Below are 20,291 nucleotides of genomic sequence, written 5' to 3'. Positions count from 1 at the left end.
TAAATAAATAAATACATTTATTAAAAAAAAAAAAAAAAAGACAACAATGAAGTCTGTCGCATTGATTGGCTCCTACTTTCATGAATGATTTCTCTGTAGCAGGCAATGCTGTTTGACAGCATTTTACCCACAGACCTTCTTTCAAAATTGGAGTCAATCCTCTCAAACCCTGCCACTGCTTTATCGACTAAGTTTATGGAATGCCCTAAATCTCTGTTGTCACGTCAACAAGCTTCACAGCATCTTCACCAGGAGCAGAGTCCATCTCAAGAAACCTCTTTTTTTGCTCATCCATAAGAAGCAACTCCTCATCCATTGAAGTTTTATCCTGAGATGGCAGCAACTCAGTCCCATCTTCAGGCTCCACTTCTAGTTCTCTTGCTGTTTCCACCACATCTGTGGTTACTTCCTCCACTGAGGTCTTTTTTTTTTTTTTTTTTCAATATTATGGCTTTTATTAAAACGCTGCACGGAATATCCTTATACACACATTTGACTCTCTCATTAGGATAAACCTCCAGAAGTGGAATCACTGGGCCATCCACTGAAGTCTTGAACCCCTCAAAGTCATCCGTGAGGATTGGAAGCAACTTCTTTCAAATTCCTGTTAATGTTGATATTTTGACCTCTTCCCATGAATCATGAATGTTCTTAATGGCATCTAGAATGGTGAATCCTTTCCAGAAGGTTTTCAATTGACTTTGCCCAGATCCATCAGAAGAATCACTATCTCTGGCAGCTATATAGCCTTACAAAAATATATTCCTTAAATAATAAGACCTAAAAGTTGAAGTTACTCTTTGATCCATGGGCTGTAGAATGGATGTTTTCTGAGCAGACATGAAAAAAGCATGAATCTCCGGCTTCTCCATCAGAGCTCTTGGGTGACCAGGTGCATTGTCAATTTTGAAAGGAATCTTTTTTTCTGAGCAGTAGGTCTCAGCAGTGGGCTTCATATATTCAGTAAACTATGTTGTCAACAGATGTGCTGTCACCCAGGCTTTGTTATTCCACGTACAGAGCACAGGAAGAGTAGATTTAGCATAATTCTTAAGGGCTCTAGGATTTTCAGAATGGTAAATAAACACTGGCTTCAACTTCAAGTCACCAGCTGCACTGGCCCCTACCAAGAGAGTCAGCCTGTCCTCTGAAGCTTTGAAGCCAGGCACTGACTTCTCCTCTCCAGCTATGAAAGTCCTACATGGCATCTTCTTCCAATAGAAGGCTGTTTCTTCTACATTGAAACTCTGTTGTTTGGTGTAGCCACCTTCATGAATATCTTAGCTAGACCTTCTGGAGACCTTGCCGCAGCTTGTGCACCAGCACCTGGGGCTTTACCCTGTCCTTTCATGTTATGGAGACGGCTTCTTTCCTCAAACCTCATGAACCAACCTCTGCTGGCTTCAAACTCTTCTGCGGCTTCCTCACCTCTCACGGAACTGAAGACAGTTAGGGCTTTGCTCTGGATTACGCTCTGGCTTAAGGCAATAGTGTCACTGTTTTGATCCTCCATCCGGCCACTAAAACTTTCTTCCTGTCAGCGGTACGGTTGCTTTGCTTTCTTATCATGTGTGTTCCCTTTTAACTTCCTCCAAGGACTTTTCCTGTGCGTTCACGGCTTGGCTAACAGGCACAGGAGGCCTAGCTTTCTGCCTGTCTTGGCTTTCACTGTGCCTTCCTCGCTGCGCTTAATCATTTCCAGCTTTTGAAAAGTGAAAAAACGCGCAACTCTTCCTTTCACTCGAACGCCTAGAGGCCGCAAACCTTCAATTTGTAAAAAAATGCAGTATCTGCAAAGCACAAGACAACGAGGTATGCCTGTACTACCTTCTAAATCTTCCTTATCAGCTGACGGTGTTTACAATAACTATTTTTTTAAAATTTCAATTGCTTAGTCAAAATTTTAATCACTACTTAAACTTTTGATAAAAGTTTGGTATTTTTGATGCCTGATAACCTTCTATTAGAAATTGTCTGAAGGAGATAAAGTTGATAATTTTTGCTACAGTGAAATGGTGACAACTTTTTTTCTAACTAATGAGGTAAATGGATACAAAGAGAGGAGTACAGCTTAGATTAGGGAAAAATCAATCTTTTTTATTTTTTTCTTTAATATTTTGGGGATTGATTTTACTTTTTTAAAAAAATTAATTAATTAATTTATTTATTTATTTTTGGCTGCGTTGGGTCTTCGTTTCTGTGCAAGGGCTTTCTCTAGTTGTGGCAAGTGGGGGCCACTCTTCATCACGGTGTGCGGGCCTCTCACTGTCGCGGCCTCTCTTGTTGCGGAGCACAGGCTCCAGACGCGCAGGCTCAGTAGCCGTGGCTCATGGGCCTAGTCGCTCCGGGCATGTGGGATCTTCCCAGATCAGGGCTTGAACCCGTGTCCCCTGCACTGGCAGGCAGATTCTCAACCACTGCGCCACCAGGGAAGCCCGGGAAAAATCAATCTTTATGGGTTTGTTTAGTTCAGTTTTTGAATGTACAGTGATTTTATGTTTGTTTCACCTTGCTATAGAAAGTATTTCAAAAGGGGGTAGCTAAATTTGCTTTCCAGTTGCAGCCTCAAGAGAAAGTTATTATTTTAAGATAACCTGATAAAGTTTATAAAAAGTTAGAAAAATTAACTGGGAGAAACTTCGATGAGGAGGATGTGCGTGGTCATAAAGCAGCTCCCTACTCGCAGCTACTAGTTTAAAGGAAGAAAAGAATACACGTACAGGGGAGAAATCGGTCAATTCCTTGATCGAGTAATCAAAGTAACATCACTAACCATCACATGCCTCCAGATGAGAGGCCAAGAAGGGTGCATCACCACATACTACAGAAGTCCAGCTGAACCTAACCACAAGGAACCATCAGAAAACCCCAAAAGAGGAACATCCTATTAAAAGAGAACTGTACTCTTCAAAAATGTCAGTGTCGCAAAGGACAAAGAAAATGACTGTGGAAATGTTCCGCATTAAAGGAGGCTATTGGGCTTCCCTGGTGGTGCAGTGGTTAGGAATCCGCCTGCCAATGCAGGGGACATGGGTTCAAGCCCTGGTCCGGGAAGATCCCACATGCCGCAGAGCAATTAAGCCCGTGCGCCACAGCTACTGAGCCTGTGATCTAAAGCCTGCGAGCCACAACTACTGAGCCCGTGCACCACAACTCCTGAAGCCCGCATGCCTAGAGCCTGTGCTCTGCAACAAGAGAAGCCACTGCAATGAGAAGCCCGCGCACTGCAACAAAGAGTAGCCCCCCGCTCGCCACAACTAGAGAAAGCCTGTGTGCAGCAACGAAACCCAACACAGCCAAATTTAAATAAATTAAATGAATTTATTAAAAAAAAAAAAAAAAAAAGGAGGCTATCAAGATACGACAACTAAAGGTAATACCTGGCTCTAGATTGAAGGAAATGTTACAAACAACACTGTTAAGTCAATTGATAAAACCAGCATATGAAGGGTAGGTTAGATCAAAGGATTTTCTCAGTAAACTGACTGAGGTTGACAACTGTGCCAATTATGTAACAGCATATCCTTACACTTCGGAAAAAATACTGCACATTCAGGACTTCAGTACTGTGATGATTACAACATACTCTCAAATGGTCCTCCCCCAATTTATATGTTTATACAGACACACACACACACACACACAAGAAGAGAGAGGGAATAAATAGGGCAAATGTTAAAAATAGGTGACTGGATACCAAGTCCACAGGGGGTCTTGCACTATCCTTATCTTTACAAGGTTCTCTAAGAGTAAAATTATGTCCAAATAAAGTTTTTAAAAGTTAGACTCAATACAAAAAAAGAAAACACTCACATGCACACTTTCTCAGTATCAGATTCAAGAAAAGCACCAACTCCTGGCATGAGAGCTTCCTTCGGACGGCGCGCAGGGCTTTAGACCGATGTGCACAGGACGAGGGCCAGGAGGAAGGACAGAGCAGGTGGTCAGAGGGAGAAAGAAAGGCCAGTCACACACATCTTTCTCCAGGCGCACTTCCGGAGCACGTGACTTCCCCATGCTTCTTGGGAGGGGCTGCAGGAAGAGCCACAGGAAGGCGAGGAAACCCAGGGCAGCAGCCGGCTTGGCATCTAACTGCACACAACTGCACCACGGCCGGCAGTGGGAAGTGATAAGCAGCCCACCTGCCCGGTGGAACCTGGGAGATCACTGGAAGGGCGGCCACCACGACAAAGCCTGCCCGGTGAACTAAGGAGCCAACCTTATACGACGCTTGCAGTTCCTCTTCCTATTTTGATTCACTGCAGGAATGCTTTTCCTGAAAAATTTTAACTTTTCATGTCTGCACCAGATAGTTTCTAATTCCCCTTGCTGATCTTGTAGGACGTATGTGTGATCGTGAGGTACAGAAACAGAAAGTGGGGCGGAACCAAGAAACAAATGCCAGGCTTGCTAACAGGGAAGGAAATTCTAAAGCAGTGCTTGGGCTCTTGTCAGCCTTTCAAGAATGGCTCCTGACTTGATTTTTCTAAATTCTTTCTAAAGCTCAGTGGCCTGAAATACTAAGTGGCCTTTCCAGGTCAAGGGATTAAAAAAAAGAACCTTTCCCTGGGCAGTTGATCTCGCACCTTCAAATGAAGTTTCAAAGATCTGAAGCAGATTCTTCTTTCAGAATCAAACGCAGATCCTGCTCTCAAAAAGAAATATGCACTGAAAGCCATATTTTGAACAAAACAGAAAAACGCAGCAAAGCATGTGGATTTTCATTGGGTATTCTGGTTCTAGCTCATTATTCCTTCCATGGATCTTTATAAAAAATGACACTGTTCAGCCTAAAAAATAAGGCTTTGAGTAGATGTCTCTTGTTCTTTACAACCTTACAGTCTGCTGTTATCGTTTTGTGTGAGTAGGAGATACACCGGGAATCAACAAAATGTTAAATCCTATATTGCATCAAATTCTAATAAAGCATTCAAGGTGGCTGTCAAAAAGACCATTATGCAAAAGGCCAGCGTTATCCTAACAGCCTTGATCATTAGAAAACTGAAAGAGCAATCTTAATTACAGCAGCATCAGAAAATACAAAAGATCTACGAATAACCTTACAAAAAATTTTTTAAAAAGAAACGGAAAGAGAGAGAGACTCTGTTTTTGGCTGTAGAGCATGAAGATTGTCTGGAAGATTAGGATGTTCTTTACATCATAATAACTACATTTTTGTATAATTCCAGTCACTTCATACAAGACTTTTTGTAACAGATTACAGTTCATACCAGTACTGCTGTTTATAAGCTGTTTGTCGTTGGGCAAATTACTTTCTATTCTAGGCCTCAGTTTCCTCATCTGTAAGACAGGAAAACAGTGACAGTGTTGTCCTGAGGATTAAATGAGTTAGTGTCTGGTGCATAATTTGAACTCAGTAACTGTTGACCACCACCATTACTATTACCACCAACACTGCCACAATTTGGAAGAATAAGCAAACGAGAATGGATAAGACATTGTTTTGAAGAAGAATAATACAAGCAATTACCAGAGTACTGATGCAAGCATCAAACAGATCAACGAAAGAGAACAGACAACCTTGAAACATTATACACACACATGTATTTTTTTTAATATAATAAATGCAGCATAATAAACTAATGAGAAATGAGTTATTAACAGATGGTTTTGGAAAACCAGCTAAGTATTTGGAAGAAAATCAATTGAGAGTCTCATTGAATACTACATTCAAGATAAATCCAGATGGATTAAAAAAATGTCAAAAAAAAAAAAAAAGCACACAGAAGAAGAAACATATAGGTAAAAAATTTTATATTAACTTGGGAGTAGGAACAGACTTTCTCAATATTAAAAAAGAAAAAATAAAGAAAGGAAATCACCAAAGCAACAAACTGAGAAAAAGAGAATCAATAAAAATAAAAAAAGTTATTTACCTTATAAAAGATCTCTTTAAGCTAAAAGAAAAAAAATGCGGAAATGAACAAACAACTTAGATTCTTAAAAATACCCAATAAAACAACTGAAAAACTTTTAACCTCATTAGTACTTTAAAAAGGTAAATCAAAGCAAAGCAACGTGTTTTAGTATCAAAAGTCAGGTATAGTGTTCAGTGTTGGCAGAAGTGCAGCAAGAGAAACACACCTGCACATGGCAGGGGGTGCAAAGTGACACAACTGTCACACACACAGCAACACCTTGGAAATTCACACCCCTCCACCCAGTATTCCACCTGTAGGTCCCCCACAGGGAAACAATCACGGCTGGACAAAGGATGATCCACAAAGAGGGTTTCCTGCAAAGTTACCTGCAACAGTGATAAGTAAACTCAATGTCTGACACTGAGGGAGTAACAGTTAAATCAGAGATGGAAATCCATACCACCATATATTATGCAATCATTAAAGTATCCCAGTTGTTGTTTTTTTTTTTTTTGCCACACCGTGCCGCTTGTGGGATCTTAGTTCCCCGACCAGGGATTGAACCCATGCCCCCTGCAGTGGAATCACGGAGTACTAACCACTGGACCGCAGGGAATTCCTAAGGTATCACAGTTTTGAAGATTATCATGTTGTGAGACCATTCCCATGTCACTCAATCGTATTAAATGAAAAAGCTCAAACCTATAAAACTATATTTGGCATTTTCCCCAATTTTGGATGACTATAATAAAGAAATGAGGTATAGAAAAAGGGAAGAAACAAAACATGCTAAAAGTGGTTAACTCAGTGATAAGACTGAGTTATCCATATTTTCTTTTCTTATTTTATACTTTTTACACATTTTCTACCTTAAGTATGTAGAACGTTAATACTCAAGAAAACAGTAAATGTTGTCAAATGAGGGAAGATGTAGCCATGGAATGAAAAGAAACATCAACAATAGTAAAGTCTACAAGGGCTTTCTAAAAGCCTTACTGAGTCTAGAATGTTTACCATCTACTCTGTGTCGATTTCCCGTGTGCCCACGGTGGTGGGCTGGCCTCCACTCCTGCCTGGGGAAAAGCAGCAAGAGCCCAACAGCAGGCTGGCCTCTGCCTGGCCTCAGGCTGCTGCTTTTCGGCTCCCAGACACATTCTTACTCCCCAACCCACAGGCACGGCCCTGCTGGCCCAATCAAAGAATAATTTTTCTTATGTTTTTCACAGTAGTTAAAAAAAACAACTCAAAATATTTTTCAACCGTAGTGAAATTTCTCACACATAGGAAGCACTTAATAGATATTCCTTAACTTATTGTCAGAGTTTGTGTTTTCATACACCCTGGGCACTAGAAACTAACCCACTGTCTGTTTAAAGTTCTCACCTGCCTGGAGGCATAACCCTCCCAAACCTCAGACTATACTACAAAGCTACAGTCATCAAAACAGCGTAGTGTTGGCACAAAAACAGAATATGGATCAATGGAAAAGAATAGAGCCCAGAAATAAACCTACATACTTAGCCAATTCCCTGGCAGTCGAGTGGTTAGGACACCTTGCTTTCCCTGACAGGGGCCGGGGTTCAATCCCTGATCCAGGAACTAAGATCCCATAAGCCACCACCAAAAAAAACCCAAAACCCTACACACTTACGGTTAATTAATCTTCAACAAAGGAGGCAAAAATATATCAATAAAATGGGAAAATGTCTCTTCAGCAAGTGGTGCTGGGAAAGCTGGACAGCTGCATGTAAATCAATGAAGCTAGAACACACCTTCACACCATGCACAAAAATAAACTCAAAACGGCTTAAAGACTTAAATATAAAACAAGACACCATAAAACTCCTAGAGGAGAACAGGCAAAACATTCTATGACATAAATCGTACCAATGTTTTCTTAGGTCAGTCTCCCAAGGCAATAGAAATAAACACAAAAATAAACAAATGGGACCTAATCAAACTTACAAGCTTTTGCACAGGAAAAGAAACCATAAACAAAACATAGAAACAACCTACAGAATGGGAGAAAATATTTGCAAACAATGTGACTGACAAGGGCTTAATTTCCAAAATATACAAACAGCTCATACAACTCAACGACAAAAAAACAAACAACCCAATTGAAAAATGGGCAGAAGACCTAAATAGACATTTCTCCAAAGGCATACAGATGGCCAATAGGCACAGGAAAAGATGCTCAACATCACTAACTATTAGAGAAATACAAATCAAAACTACAGTGAGGTACTACCTCATACTGGTCAGAATGGCCATCATTAAAAAATCTGCAGGGCTTCCGTGGTGGCGCAGTGGTTGAGAATCTGCCTGCCAATGCAGGGGACACGGGTTCGAGCCCTGGTCCGGGAGGATCCCACATGCCGCGGAGCAACTAGGCCCGTGCGCCACAATTACTGAGCCTGCACATCTGGAGCCTGTGCTCCGCAACAAGAGAGGCCGCGATAGTGAGAGGCCCACACACCGCGATGAAGAGTGGTCCCCGCTCGCCGCAACTAGAGAAAGCCCTCGCACAGAAACAAAGACCCAACACAGCCAAAAATAAATAAATAAATAATTAAAAACAAAATATGGGAAAATACCAAGGTATAAAAAATTTTTAAAAAAAATCTGCAAATAATAAATGCTGGAGAGGGTGTGGAGAAAAGAGAATGCTGAAACACTGTTGATGGGAATGTAAGTTGGTGCAGCCACTATGGAAAACAGTATGGAGGTTCCTCAAAAAACTAAAAATAGAGTTACTGTATGATCCAGCAATCCCATTCCTGGGCATATATCTGGACAAAACTATAATTCAAAAAGATACATGCACCCCTATGTTCATAGCAGCACTATTTACAATAGCCAAGACATGGAAACAACCTAAATGTCCACTGACAGATGAATGGATAAAGAAGATGTGGTACATATACACAATGGAATATTACTCAGCCTTAAAAAGAACGAAATAATGCCACTTGCAGCAACATGGATGGACCTAGCGATTATCACACTAAGTGAAGTCAGTCAGAAAGACAGATATCATATGATATCACTTATATGTGGAATCTAAAATATGACACAGATGAACTTAGCTACACAGCAGAAACAGACTCACAGACATAGAGAACAGACCTGTGGTTGCCAAGGGGGAGAGGGAGTGGGGGAGGGTCGGATTGGGAGTTTGGGGTTAGCAGATGCAAACTATTACATAAAGGATGGATAAACAACAAGGTCCTACTGTACAAAAAAGGGAACTATATTCAATAACCTGGGATAAAACATAATGGAAAAGAATGTAAAGAAGAATGTATATATGTGTATAATGGTGTCACTTTGCTGTACAGCAGAAATTAGTGCAACATTGTAACTCAACTATATTTCAATAAAAAATTAAAAAACAAAAACAAAATAAAGGCTCTCACCAGCCTAAATGTGGTTTCTAAAACTTTCAGCTTACTTTAGTTGGTTATTCCAATTGCCAATAATAAAACCTGTCTCTCTATGATATCCTTTTTTTGTTGCCTAGTTACTTTAACTTGTTTCTTTCCTTTCTTTCTTTCTTTTTTAAGTATAAAGGAAAAACCTTAATTCCTTTTCCTTTCTTTGTCCCCAGTAAAATACATGAGATGGGAGAAAAAATTCTGCTTCAGAAAAGAAACCCATGACCTTGACTGGATAGGAACCTGCAGCCTGGGAAATTTTCCTACCTAGAATGTGAAAGTCTGGGTTTGGTAATCAAAGTATAAAATATTGGAAGAGTCTGCTTTTCTTTCTTTTTTAATTAAAAAAAAAAAGAGATTCAAGTTCTTATTCTGGTCAGTACACGATTTCTTATATAATCCTGCAGACAGACATCAAGGCCGTATGTGCACACTGCTCTCCTAGGATTGTCTGCTCTAAGCAAGGTAAATGAAAATCAATTCTTTATACGGATCCAGTACCCAAAGCCAGAGTCATCATCTGGAATTTCATTGGAAGTATTTCACTTGCTTCTTGAACGTTTAAGTAGAGAGGTAGGTATCTGACGGGAGGAGAACTAGAGAGAAAAATATCATGTTTCCCGACTGTTTCCGCGCAAGACAACAGGCACAAGAGTCCCCAGAGCAGGGAACGAGAGAAAGTTCCAAGAGGAAGAAATCAGGAAGAAAGGTGAGGGGAGCAGGCGGGGGTGCAAAGCCAAGGAGCAGGTGGGCTCGGAGGAGCACCAGCCGCTACCAACACAGTGCAACACCCCGCCGGCCCTGGGAGTCAGACGCTGCCCTCAGCAGGCACACCTGACCTTTCCAGCAGCCCTGGGCACCTGCCAAAGCCCTCACCGCCCCTTTTAGCTGAGCCCTGAATGAGCAGAGAGGGCAAGCTATGAGGAGCCTGCCAACCACAGAAACAGCAGTGCCAAGGGCGGAAGGCTGGTGGGCCGGGCACGAGGGCGGCAGGCTGAGCCGGCAGGCGGGAGGACAGGGAGGAGGACGGAGGGCAGGCGGCCCGGACAGCGCTGGCCTTCCGGGCCATGGGGAGGACCTTGGACTTGATGGCTGGTACCAAAGTTGATAAAGAATTGCCTCTTGAGACAGGTCCATACTCTTCAGTTCTCACAACAGTATTATAAATCAGTGGTGTAAGTCTATCATAGATGATATAAAACCCACATTCCTTAATATGCTCCACAAAAACCCCGGATCATGTGACTCTACCCAGCTCACCCACCGCACCTCCTCCTCCACCTGCTCCTGCCCAGGGCCCCTGGCCTCGGTGTCTCTGCTTCTGTCATCCATGACGTTCTCCCCCGACCCCCCCATACAACACCCCAATACTCCCTCCCGGAAGTGATGGTGCCCTCCCATCTTTTCATTTCATCCAAATGTCACCTCCTCAGAGCTCTTTCCTGGTCACCAGATCTAAAGTCAGCTCCTCTTTCTTCTCTCACAGCATCCTGCTTTTCTTCTTGGCAGCATTTATGACAATTATATGTTTATTTGTTTAATGTCTACATTTCCCACTAGAATGAGAGTTTTGAGAGAGTAGAAAACAGGTTTTGTTCCTGACTGTATATCTGGGATTTGATAAATATTTGATGAATGAATGCAAAAAACAGGTAATATATAATCAACAAAACCAAAAGTTGGTTCTTCGAAAAGAGCAACTAAATTGACAAACCTTTAACTATTACTGAAGTTCAAAAAGAGAGGACTTAAATAATTAAAATGCATGAAAGAAGGGAAAATACCACAGACCTTACAAAATAAAAAGGATTACAGGGGAATATATGAACAACCGTATGCCAACGAATTAGATAACTTACTATCTAATGACATGGACCAATAAATTCCTAAAAGACACACATTACCACAACTGATTCAACATGAAATAAAAAATCAGCAGACCTATAACAAGTAAAGAAATTGAATTCATAATTAAAAAGCTTCCCATGAAGAAAAACCCAGGCCCACATGGTTTCACTGGTGAATTCTATCAAACATTCCAAGAAAAATTAATACCAATCTTTTACAAACTCTTCCAAAAACTAGAAGAGGAAGGAATACTGCCTAACTCATTCTACAAGACCACAATTACCCTGATATCAAAATTAGACAAAGATACTACAAGGAAAGAGAGCTACGGTTCACATCCCTTATGAATGTAGATGCAGAAATCCTCAACAAAATACTAGCAAACAGAATCCGGCAACATATAAAAGAAATATACATATGCCATGACCAAGAGGGATTTATTTCAAGAAAACAAAGTTGGTTTAACATCCAAATATGAATGTAATATACTATATTAATATAACATAGGATAAAAATCACATAATCATCATTATAAATGCAGAAAAAGGATCTGACAAAACCCAACACTTCTTCACTTTAAAAAACAAATGTTAAACCACAAACTAGAAACAGAAAGGAACTTCCTCAACCTGGTGTTAGCCGTCCACAAACAAGCTACACCTAACATCATACTTGATGGTGGGGGACTGAATGCTTTCTTCCTGAGATCAGGAACAAGACCAGGAGGTCCACTTTCGACACTTCTATTCATCACTGAACTGAGCTTCTGGCTGAGGCAATCAGGAAAGAAAACAAAATAAAAGGCATCCAAAGTGGACAGGAAAAAGTAAAATTATCCCCATTTGCAGATGATATCATTTTGTAAATAGAAAATTCTAAGGAATTCATTAAAGAACTATTAGTTTGACAAGGTTGCAGGATACAAGATCTACACACAAAAAACAACAGTATTTCTAAATATTAGTAATGAACATTCCAAAAATAAAATTAGGAAAATAATTCCATTTACAATAGCATCAAAAAGTATAAAATAGTAAGGTATAAATTTTTTAAAAAGAAGCATAAGACTTATATGCTGGAAACTACAAAACAACAAGACTGAACGAAATTAAAGACACTCTAAGTAAATAAAAAGACATGTCATGTTCATGGATCTAAAGATTTAATATTGTTAAGATAGCAATACTCCCCAAATTGATTTATAGATTCAGTACAATCTCTATCAAAATTCTAGCTTCAGTAATCAAACAGTGTGCTTCTGATATAAGAATAGGTAGAACTGACATGAGGATAAACAGAATAGAATTGAAAATCTAAAATCAATCCTTATACTCATGGTCAATTGATCTCTAAGAGTGCCAAGACAATTAAATGGAAAAAGAATAGTCTTGTCAACAAATGGTTCTGAAACAACTGGATATTTATATGCAAAAGAATGACTTTCAGGGCTTCCCTGGTGGCGCAGTGGTTGAGAATCTGCCTGCCAATGCAGGGGACACGGGTTCGAGCCCTGGTCTGGGAAGATCCCACATGCCGCGGAGCAACTGGGCCCATGAGCCACAACTACTGAGCCTGCGCGTCTGGAGCCTGTGCTCCGCAACAAGAGAGGCCGCGACAGTGAGAGGTCCGTGCACCGCGATGAAGAGTGGCCCCTGCTTGCCGCAAGTGGAGAAAGCCCTCGCAAGAAATGAAGACCCAACACAGCCAAAAATAAATAAATAAATAAATAAATAAATTTAAAAAAGAAAAAAAAAAGAATGACTTTCGATCCACACCTTACATCATATACAAAAATCAATTCAAAACAGACCACAGGCCTAAATGCATGAGTAAAACTATAAAACTCTTGGAAGAACACATGGGAGTTAATCTTCCTGAAATTGTGTTAGTAAAGCCTTCTTTGGTAAAGCACCAAAAGCACAAACAACATAAGAAAAATAGATAAACTGGACTTTTCAAAAATAAGAACATTTGTGGCCTTTCCTGGTGGTCCAGTGGTTAAGACTCTGTACTTCTACTGCAGGGGGCACGGGTTCAATCCCTGGTTGGGGAAGTTTTGCATGCCGCGCCGTACAGCCAAAAAAATAAAAAATAAATAAATAAATAAAAACATTTGTGTCATCACATCAAGAAAGTAAAGACAACTACAGAGCTGATGAATACAGTCGTCCCTGGGTATCCGCAGGGCACTGGTTCCAGGGTCCTCCCCCACACACCAATTCCGCAGGTGCTCAAGTCCCTCAGATACAATGGCACAGTGGTCCTCCATATCCATGGAACCCATGGATAAGGAGAGCCAACTGTATACCTGCATATCATATACAAATGGCCAATAAGTACATGAAAAGATGCTCAACATCAATAGGTCAATAGGGAAATGCAAATGAAAACACAATGTGATACTGCTTCACACCTACTAGAAGGGATACAGTTACAAAGACAGTAACAATTAGCAAGGACGTGGAGAAACTGAAACTGTCATCCATTGCTGGTGGGAATGTAAAATAGCACAGCTAGTTTGGAAAACACCCTAGTAACTTCTCAAAAAGTTATATATAGAACTACCTCATGACCCAGCATTTCCACTCGTAGGTATATACTCAAGAGACCTAAAAACAGATGTCTACCCAAAAACTTGTACACAATTGTTCAGGGCAGCATTATTCATAATAGCCAAAAAGTAGAAACTTATCCAAATGGTCATCAGCTGAAGAATAGATAAATAAAATATGGTATACCCATATAATGGACTATTACACAGCCATAAAAAGGAACGAAGCACTGATATGCACTGTGATGTGGATAAACCCTGTAAATATCATGCCAAGTGAAATAAGCTAGTCACAAAAAGACCACATATTGTATCATTCCCTTTCTAGGAAACATCCAGAATAGTCAAATCTACAGACAAAAAAGCAGGGTAGTGCTTGCCAGGGGCTGGGGATACACAGCAATGGAGACTGCTTAATGGGTATGGGGTTTCTTTTCGGGATGACAAAAATGTTCTAAAATTAGGCTGTGTTAACTGGTTGCACAATCCTATGAATACATGAGAAAAAAATGAACTGTATATTTTAAATGGGTGAACTGTATGGTAAGTGAATTATATCTCAATAAAGCTGTTTAAATAAATAACAGGTAATACAGTGATATAATGTGTTAGGTCTTACCACTATGTTCATATGACATTTTACCTTCCTAAATGTTTATTTGCTGTGCTGTGAAAACAGGGTTAAGATATAAACAAGGGGAAAGCAGAGGAAAGACTTATCTTTGGGCACCATGGTAGCTAGGCACCAGAGCCCTCCCAATGTAAAATACTTACATATGCTGAATTTCTGTAACAAGGAGTTTACTTGTACTTCAGAGTGACAGTAAATTATGTGGCATATCCTTACTAAGGCTCCATCAATTGAAGACTTTTAAGCTGTAAATGCAAAACTGGCCTCTCTATAAGAGCGAAAGCCACTCTGTTCCCAGGGCCAGCAATTCCCACAAAGCACGGAGAACAGACGGGCTCAAAAACCAGAAACACACACTCACATTCCTCAAGACCGGAAGCGTCAGCTGCTCGAAGGAAGTCAGATCCACCACATACTGCCCAACGCAGCACTCACGCTTTCCAGGCGGAAGCTCTGACCTGAAAGAAAAGATAGTACATCCTTTGTTGAAAGACACCTCTACTGATTTCTGGTTTTTAGCTGCCCCACTGAGCCTCTGGCCTTCTGCGTGTGCTAAACCATCCTTAAAAATCACCTACACAGAAAGTGGCAGTGAGCAAAGCTGATCTGATTCCACATCCTCTCCTGAGAGCAGGGCTAACACGGGTGGGCACGCCACCACCCATGGCCCGGCAGTTGCCTTCAGGGAGCTGGCGCGTCACCTATCTTAGAAGAGTGACATGAGAAACGGGTCTGCGAAGTACCAAGTGAGAAGAGCTTACTACTCAGTGGGGAACGTTCTAAGTGGAATACGATTATTTTCAACTTTGTTTTTCATGTGATGATTTCAACCTGTGTTTTCTTTTTCCAAGAAATCCCTAAAGGCTCAGGATTCTTCAAGATAGAAGAGATCACCTGGCTCAGCCCTGGGCCCAGGGAGAATAAAACACCGCGGAAATGAAGCTGCAGTACCCAATCCTGGATAAAGGTCCGCGGGCGCCGGACAACGTGACAACATCGAACCCTATTCTTCTTCCTCCCTGTCTGACTTCTTCGGTATAAAACCCGTCGACAGGCACGCCAGAGGACTTTAAAACTTCACTGGCTTTCTGGATCAACGTTGTTTTTCCAACCCCTTAAAAAAAAAAAAAAAAAAAAAGCCCATTAGGAACCACTGCTTTGTTAGAGCACAGGAATCACCAGGAGGAAATAGGCTGCAAATGGATTTTATGAATGTTAACTTCACTTAATTTTGACTGCTCCAGGTGTTAACACTCTTTAATTTCAAGTAGAAACAAGCATAATAGAAATATGAATGGTATCTTGAAGTTTATTTTAAAATTCTGAAACAGTATTGGTTTTGTCACATACACAATCCCAGAACCAGTTGAGTGGTTTTCTGATAACAATCTCAAGTGCAATTTACATCCTAGGAGACAAGCTTCTGCTTCCTCCTAGGTTTACTCTCCTTGGGGGAGCAAACTTTATCCCCTAGAAAGTAAAGCTGGTCAAGCTTCGGTCAAAGGCTGCACGCTTTAAGTTAGGATTTTAAGACACTCTGGACCTACGTTTAACAGTGGGAACATCACTTCATTCCTCCATGAACTTACATTGTATGTGTCCCAAAAACGGGACTCTTAGATACCACGAACACCAGTAGAAATGGCAGTTTTTCAACTTTTTCCACAAGAGCAATCCCATCAGGTTGGCCACCCCTTCCGTCACCCCCTGGAGTGTTCCTAAGCATTCCTTCGGCTTGCCCACAGCCCCTTCCCAGATTATAGCCTGTGCACTTCCACCCGCCCATCCTCCCCTCCCAGGACCCCTTCCTTTCCTTCCGGCCCGGCCCCTGGGCTACTCTGATGAACTCTTGGGTGTTTACAAGCAACATAATGATGCTAATCACTGACACTGCGAGCTCGCGTGCCTCGCAAGCATTTTGTTGGTTAAATTCTCACAACCACCCTCTGAAGCAGTTACCATCCTTGTCCCTATTTTACAGATGAAGAAACTGAGGCACAGAGAGGTTAGCTAACTTGTCCACGGTTACACACCTAGGAAGGACCATACATTTTAACAGGGGCCTTCATCTGCCACCGTGACTTTGTTTGTATGAGACTTGCTCCCATACAGATTAAAGTCAATGGCATCATGATTACCAAAAAAGGGGGACAAAAAGGTCTGTAACAGAGCTACTCTGAAATACAACAGGGTTGCAAATCATATTATTTCTGTGGCTGCCCAGAGTCATCAGGGATGATCCCCAAGGAGCCTTTTAACCTTCCTTGAAATAAAATACGATCTGTCATTTAAAGCATCTCTCCTCCAAACTTCACACTAGCAAACGATGGCATCTGGCCTTCTGGAACATGAGCGGCAGCCCACGCTCACGTGACTAGGAGAGAACTACAAAGGGTCGTGACCCCAGCTCTGCCCTTCCGTAACTGCAGCTTTAGGAGTCGCTGAAGAATCTGCTTAACGCTGGCAAGTGGCCTTGGTGGATGTGTAAGCTGGGACTTTCCTGAAGGGCCATTTCTACCACAGTACACAGCAATGCCACAGCTAGGAATTCATCCTCAGCGATGAATCTGACAACAGTACAGAGATACAAGAAACCAGATGTTCACTTCAGCATTCTTCGTAATTGTGCAAAACACAGAAACAATTTAATGTTGATCTGTAATGTTGATTGATAAATTATGGTATCAAGTGTGTAATGACACAAACACACAGGAATCTCATGCAGCCATTATTAAAGAGAATACTCTTTACCTATGGAAACAGTTTACTGGTTAGCATGGAAAACAGACCACAGTGTATGAAAATAATATATGGAGAAAAAGATGGTTAAGAAATAGCAGATGAAACATAGTAGCATTCCATTATATTTTTTAAAGGCCACAAATAACAAATGTTGGTGAGGATGTAGAGAAAAGGGAACCGTTGTACACTATTGATGTGAACGTAAATTGGTGTAGCCACTGTGGAAAACAGTATGGCGGTTCCTCAAAAAACTAAAAACAGAACTACCATATGATCCAGCAATTCCACTCCTGGGTATATACCCAAAGAAAACAAAAACACTAATTTGAAAAGATAAATGTACCCCAATGTTCATAGCAGAATTATTTACAATAGCGAAGATATGGAGGCAACCTAAGTTTCCATCAACAGATGAATGGATAAAGAAGATGTGGTACATATATACATGCAATATTACTCAGTCATAAAAAAGAATGAAATTTTGCCATTTGCAGCAACATGGATGGACCCGACGGGTATTATGCTTACTGAAATAAGCCAGACAGAGAAAGACAAATACCGTATATTATCACTTATATATGGAATCTAAAAAATAAAACAAACTAGTGAATATAACAAAAAAGAAAGATATAAAGAACAAACTAGTGGTTACCAGTGGGGAGAGGGAAGGTAGGAGGGGCAAGACAGGGGATTAACAGGTAAAAACTAGTATGTATAAAATAAATAACCTGCAAGGATACATTGTACAGCGCAGATAATATAGCCAATATTTTATAATAACTATAAATGGAGTATAATCTTTAAAAACTGTGAATAACTATGTTGTACACCTGAAACTTATATAATATTGTAAATCAACTATACCTCAATTTTAAAAAAAAGTGAAGTATGCATATGTTTATAGAAGAAAACGTCGAGAAGAACACAGAAAGGTTTACAGCATTTATTTCTGTATGTTGGAAACCCATGTGATTTTCACTTCTTTAAAATTTCTCTTGATTTCATTTTTTTTTTTTTTTGGTCTTATAGTGAGTGGTTATTACTCTTAATTTAAGAAAAAACAAAGCTATTTACATTATGCAAAAGACAAAATGGAACAGCTGTAACAAAAGGGGACATTGTGGGTCCGATCTGTTAGGGAGAACATTATAAAGCAAGAGGAGGCATTGGGCTCAAGTCCCTTTCTTCCTCTTCGGCTCTAGAAATCTTCCAGCGAATTTTTCACCTCCGTTAATTAAGCTACTACTCTAGTGTTGTCTACACTGGCTAAGAAGTGACCTGTGTGAGAAGGAGACCCCAAAATGAAAGGTCCACACCATGCACAGACAAGAACAGGTCAGAAAGCTCCAGAATTATTTTGCTTCTGGTTCTCCCATAAAGCTGACCCTGAAATAAAGACTCAAGTGCAGGCAGTTTAATTTGGGAAGCAACACCCCAAGACGACATGCTGGTAGGAAGATAATCGCATTATCAAATAAGTTACCATTGTGGGTAGCTTAATCCCACTGGGAAATCCTAGGAGACAGTTTTGGACCCAAGGCTCAGAGCTCTCCTGTCTGAGGGGTGAGGAAGTAAGGAGTTTACCCGCTCACTTCCATCTATCATGGGTCAAGGCTGCTCCCGGGGGAAGGAATTCCCTGGCCCTTCAGGCCTGCCCTGTGTAGGCAGAGTGGGCTCCAGGGACCAGAGAAAGCCCTCCAGGATGGGTCAGAGGCTCTATAGTTGGAAGCTGGAAAAAATGCTAAGTGCCAAAGACACATGGGTGAGGCCCTGACAGTGTAGACAACAAAAAGTGACCTCTTTGAGAAGATACCTTACCCGATGGTCTGAACGTGTAGAGATTTATTTATTTATTTTTATACAACTTTATTGAAGTATAATTGCTTCACAATGCTGTGTTAGTTTCTGTTGTACAACAAAGTGAACGAGCCTTATGCATACATATATCCCCATATCCCCTCCCTCTTGAGCCTCCCTCCCACCCTCCCTATCCCACCCCTCTAGATGGTCACAAAGCACCGAGCTGATCTCCCTGTGCTATGCGGCTGCTTCCCACTAGCTATCAATTTTACATTTGTGAACACGTAGAGATTTAGACAGCCAGCAGAGTTTGGGATTGGGTTGGTGAGAGAAAGAAACTAAGTCAATGAGAAAACAACATTAGACAACAACTCCAAAGAGGAAAAAAAAAATTGTTCATAAAGGGAAAAGAAATGATAGATTACTCCAAGGCTCTTCTGTGATTAGCTTTTGCTAATAATACTGTAAACACTGACCACTGAGCTAATTAAAATTACAGGATAACTGCGTTAGGAAGATTAGGAGGAAGAGAAGGTGAGTGGGTTTGAGGACAGGCTTAAGAGAGCTATACTGTAGGATTGAGTCTTCCAATTATGTGTATGTACATAAAACTTTTATAAAGAAGGAAACAGAAAGAAGAACCAGTATTGGCCAGGCGCGCCTCTGTCCCCACCCACCTCCGGGACGCAGCCAGGTACAATCACAATAACAAGCCACCTCTGTTATGAAACACATAGATGTCTTGGGGCCAGCCTGCTGAGAAAACTGCATTCCAAGTTTCAAATAAAGGACTGACAAATCAACTTTCAGAAGATGGTCCTTTACCTCTGGGTATCAGAAATTTCTCACACCTTCCTCCTCAGCACTCCCCCATTGCCTGGTAAAAATAAAATTCCAGAATCTGCAATATTAAGTTAGCCTTTGCTCCTTAAGGCTAAAAAAGATAATCATTAAAATAAAGTGAAAGAGAATTTCAGGCCCAGGGGAACAATGGTTGATATCTGAACCGACAGCTAACTTGAAAACTGCAAAGAAGCTGAAGAAATCACCTTCTGCTTAGGCCCATCTTACCCCCCCCCCCCCTTAATGTATCTGATGCTGCTACAACCTTCCTGCCTCTTCTGTCAATAACGAGTTATCCACGTGCAGCATCTTGGCTTAAAAGGCACCTATTTCCTCCCCCAGACTCTCATTTGAACGCACACTATCTCCTTTCACAGGTGAGACCTTCACAGCCCGAGGGTTGAGGGATCTGCATTAGAAGAGACAGACGCAGACGCAGGCTCTGGGTGGGCGGTGTCCTGTAGGTACCAAGGCTCTTAACCTGCGGCCTCACTCATGGAGGGAATTCAGTGGGTCGGTGAACGTGGATGGGGAACACGGTTGCATGTTTAGTTTCA

At 41.1% G+C, this 20,291-nt stretch overlaps 1 protein-coding gene across 5 annotated transcripts in view; it reads right to left on the bottom strand.

The window, feature by feature from the left end:
* NTPCR (nucleoside-triphosphatase, cancer-related) overlaps window positions 1-20,291 on the bottom strand; it is a 173,098-nt gene that overhangs the window by 15,290 nt on the left and 137,517 nt on the right. For 3 of the 5 annotated variants that reach the window (XM_059900896.1, XM_059900898.1, XM_059900899.1), the window contains 2 exons: window positions 15,301-15,463; window positions 14,711-14,807 (listed from right to left, as the gene is read on the bottom strand). In XM_059900896.1, the coding sequence (XP_059756879.1) occupies window positions 14,711-14,807; window positions 15,301-15,463 (260 nt within the window). Of the gene's footprint in view, window positions 1-14,710; window positions 14,808-15,300; window positions 15,464-20,291 lie in introns of those variants that run through there. The other 2 variants (XR_009498081.1, XR_009498077.1) reach the window with 1 other exon arrangement.

The sequence above is a fragment of the Balaenoptera ricei genome, chromosome 16 (assembly GCF_028023285.1).
Source record: "Balaenoptera ricei isolate mBalRic1 chromosome 16, mBalRic1.hap2, whole genome shotgun sequence".
NCBI classification, from domain to species: Eukaryota; Metazoa; Chordata; class Mammalia; order Artiodactyla; family Balaenopteridae; genus Balaenoptera; species Balaenoptera ricei.
This window is presented reverse-complemented; position numbering and strand designations above follow the sequence as displayed.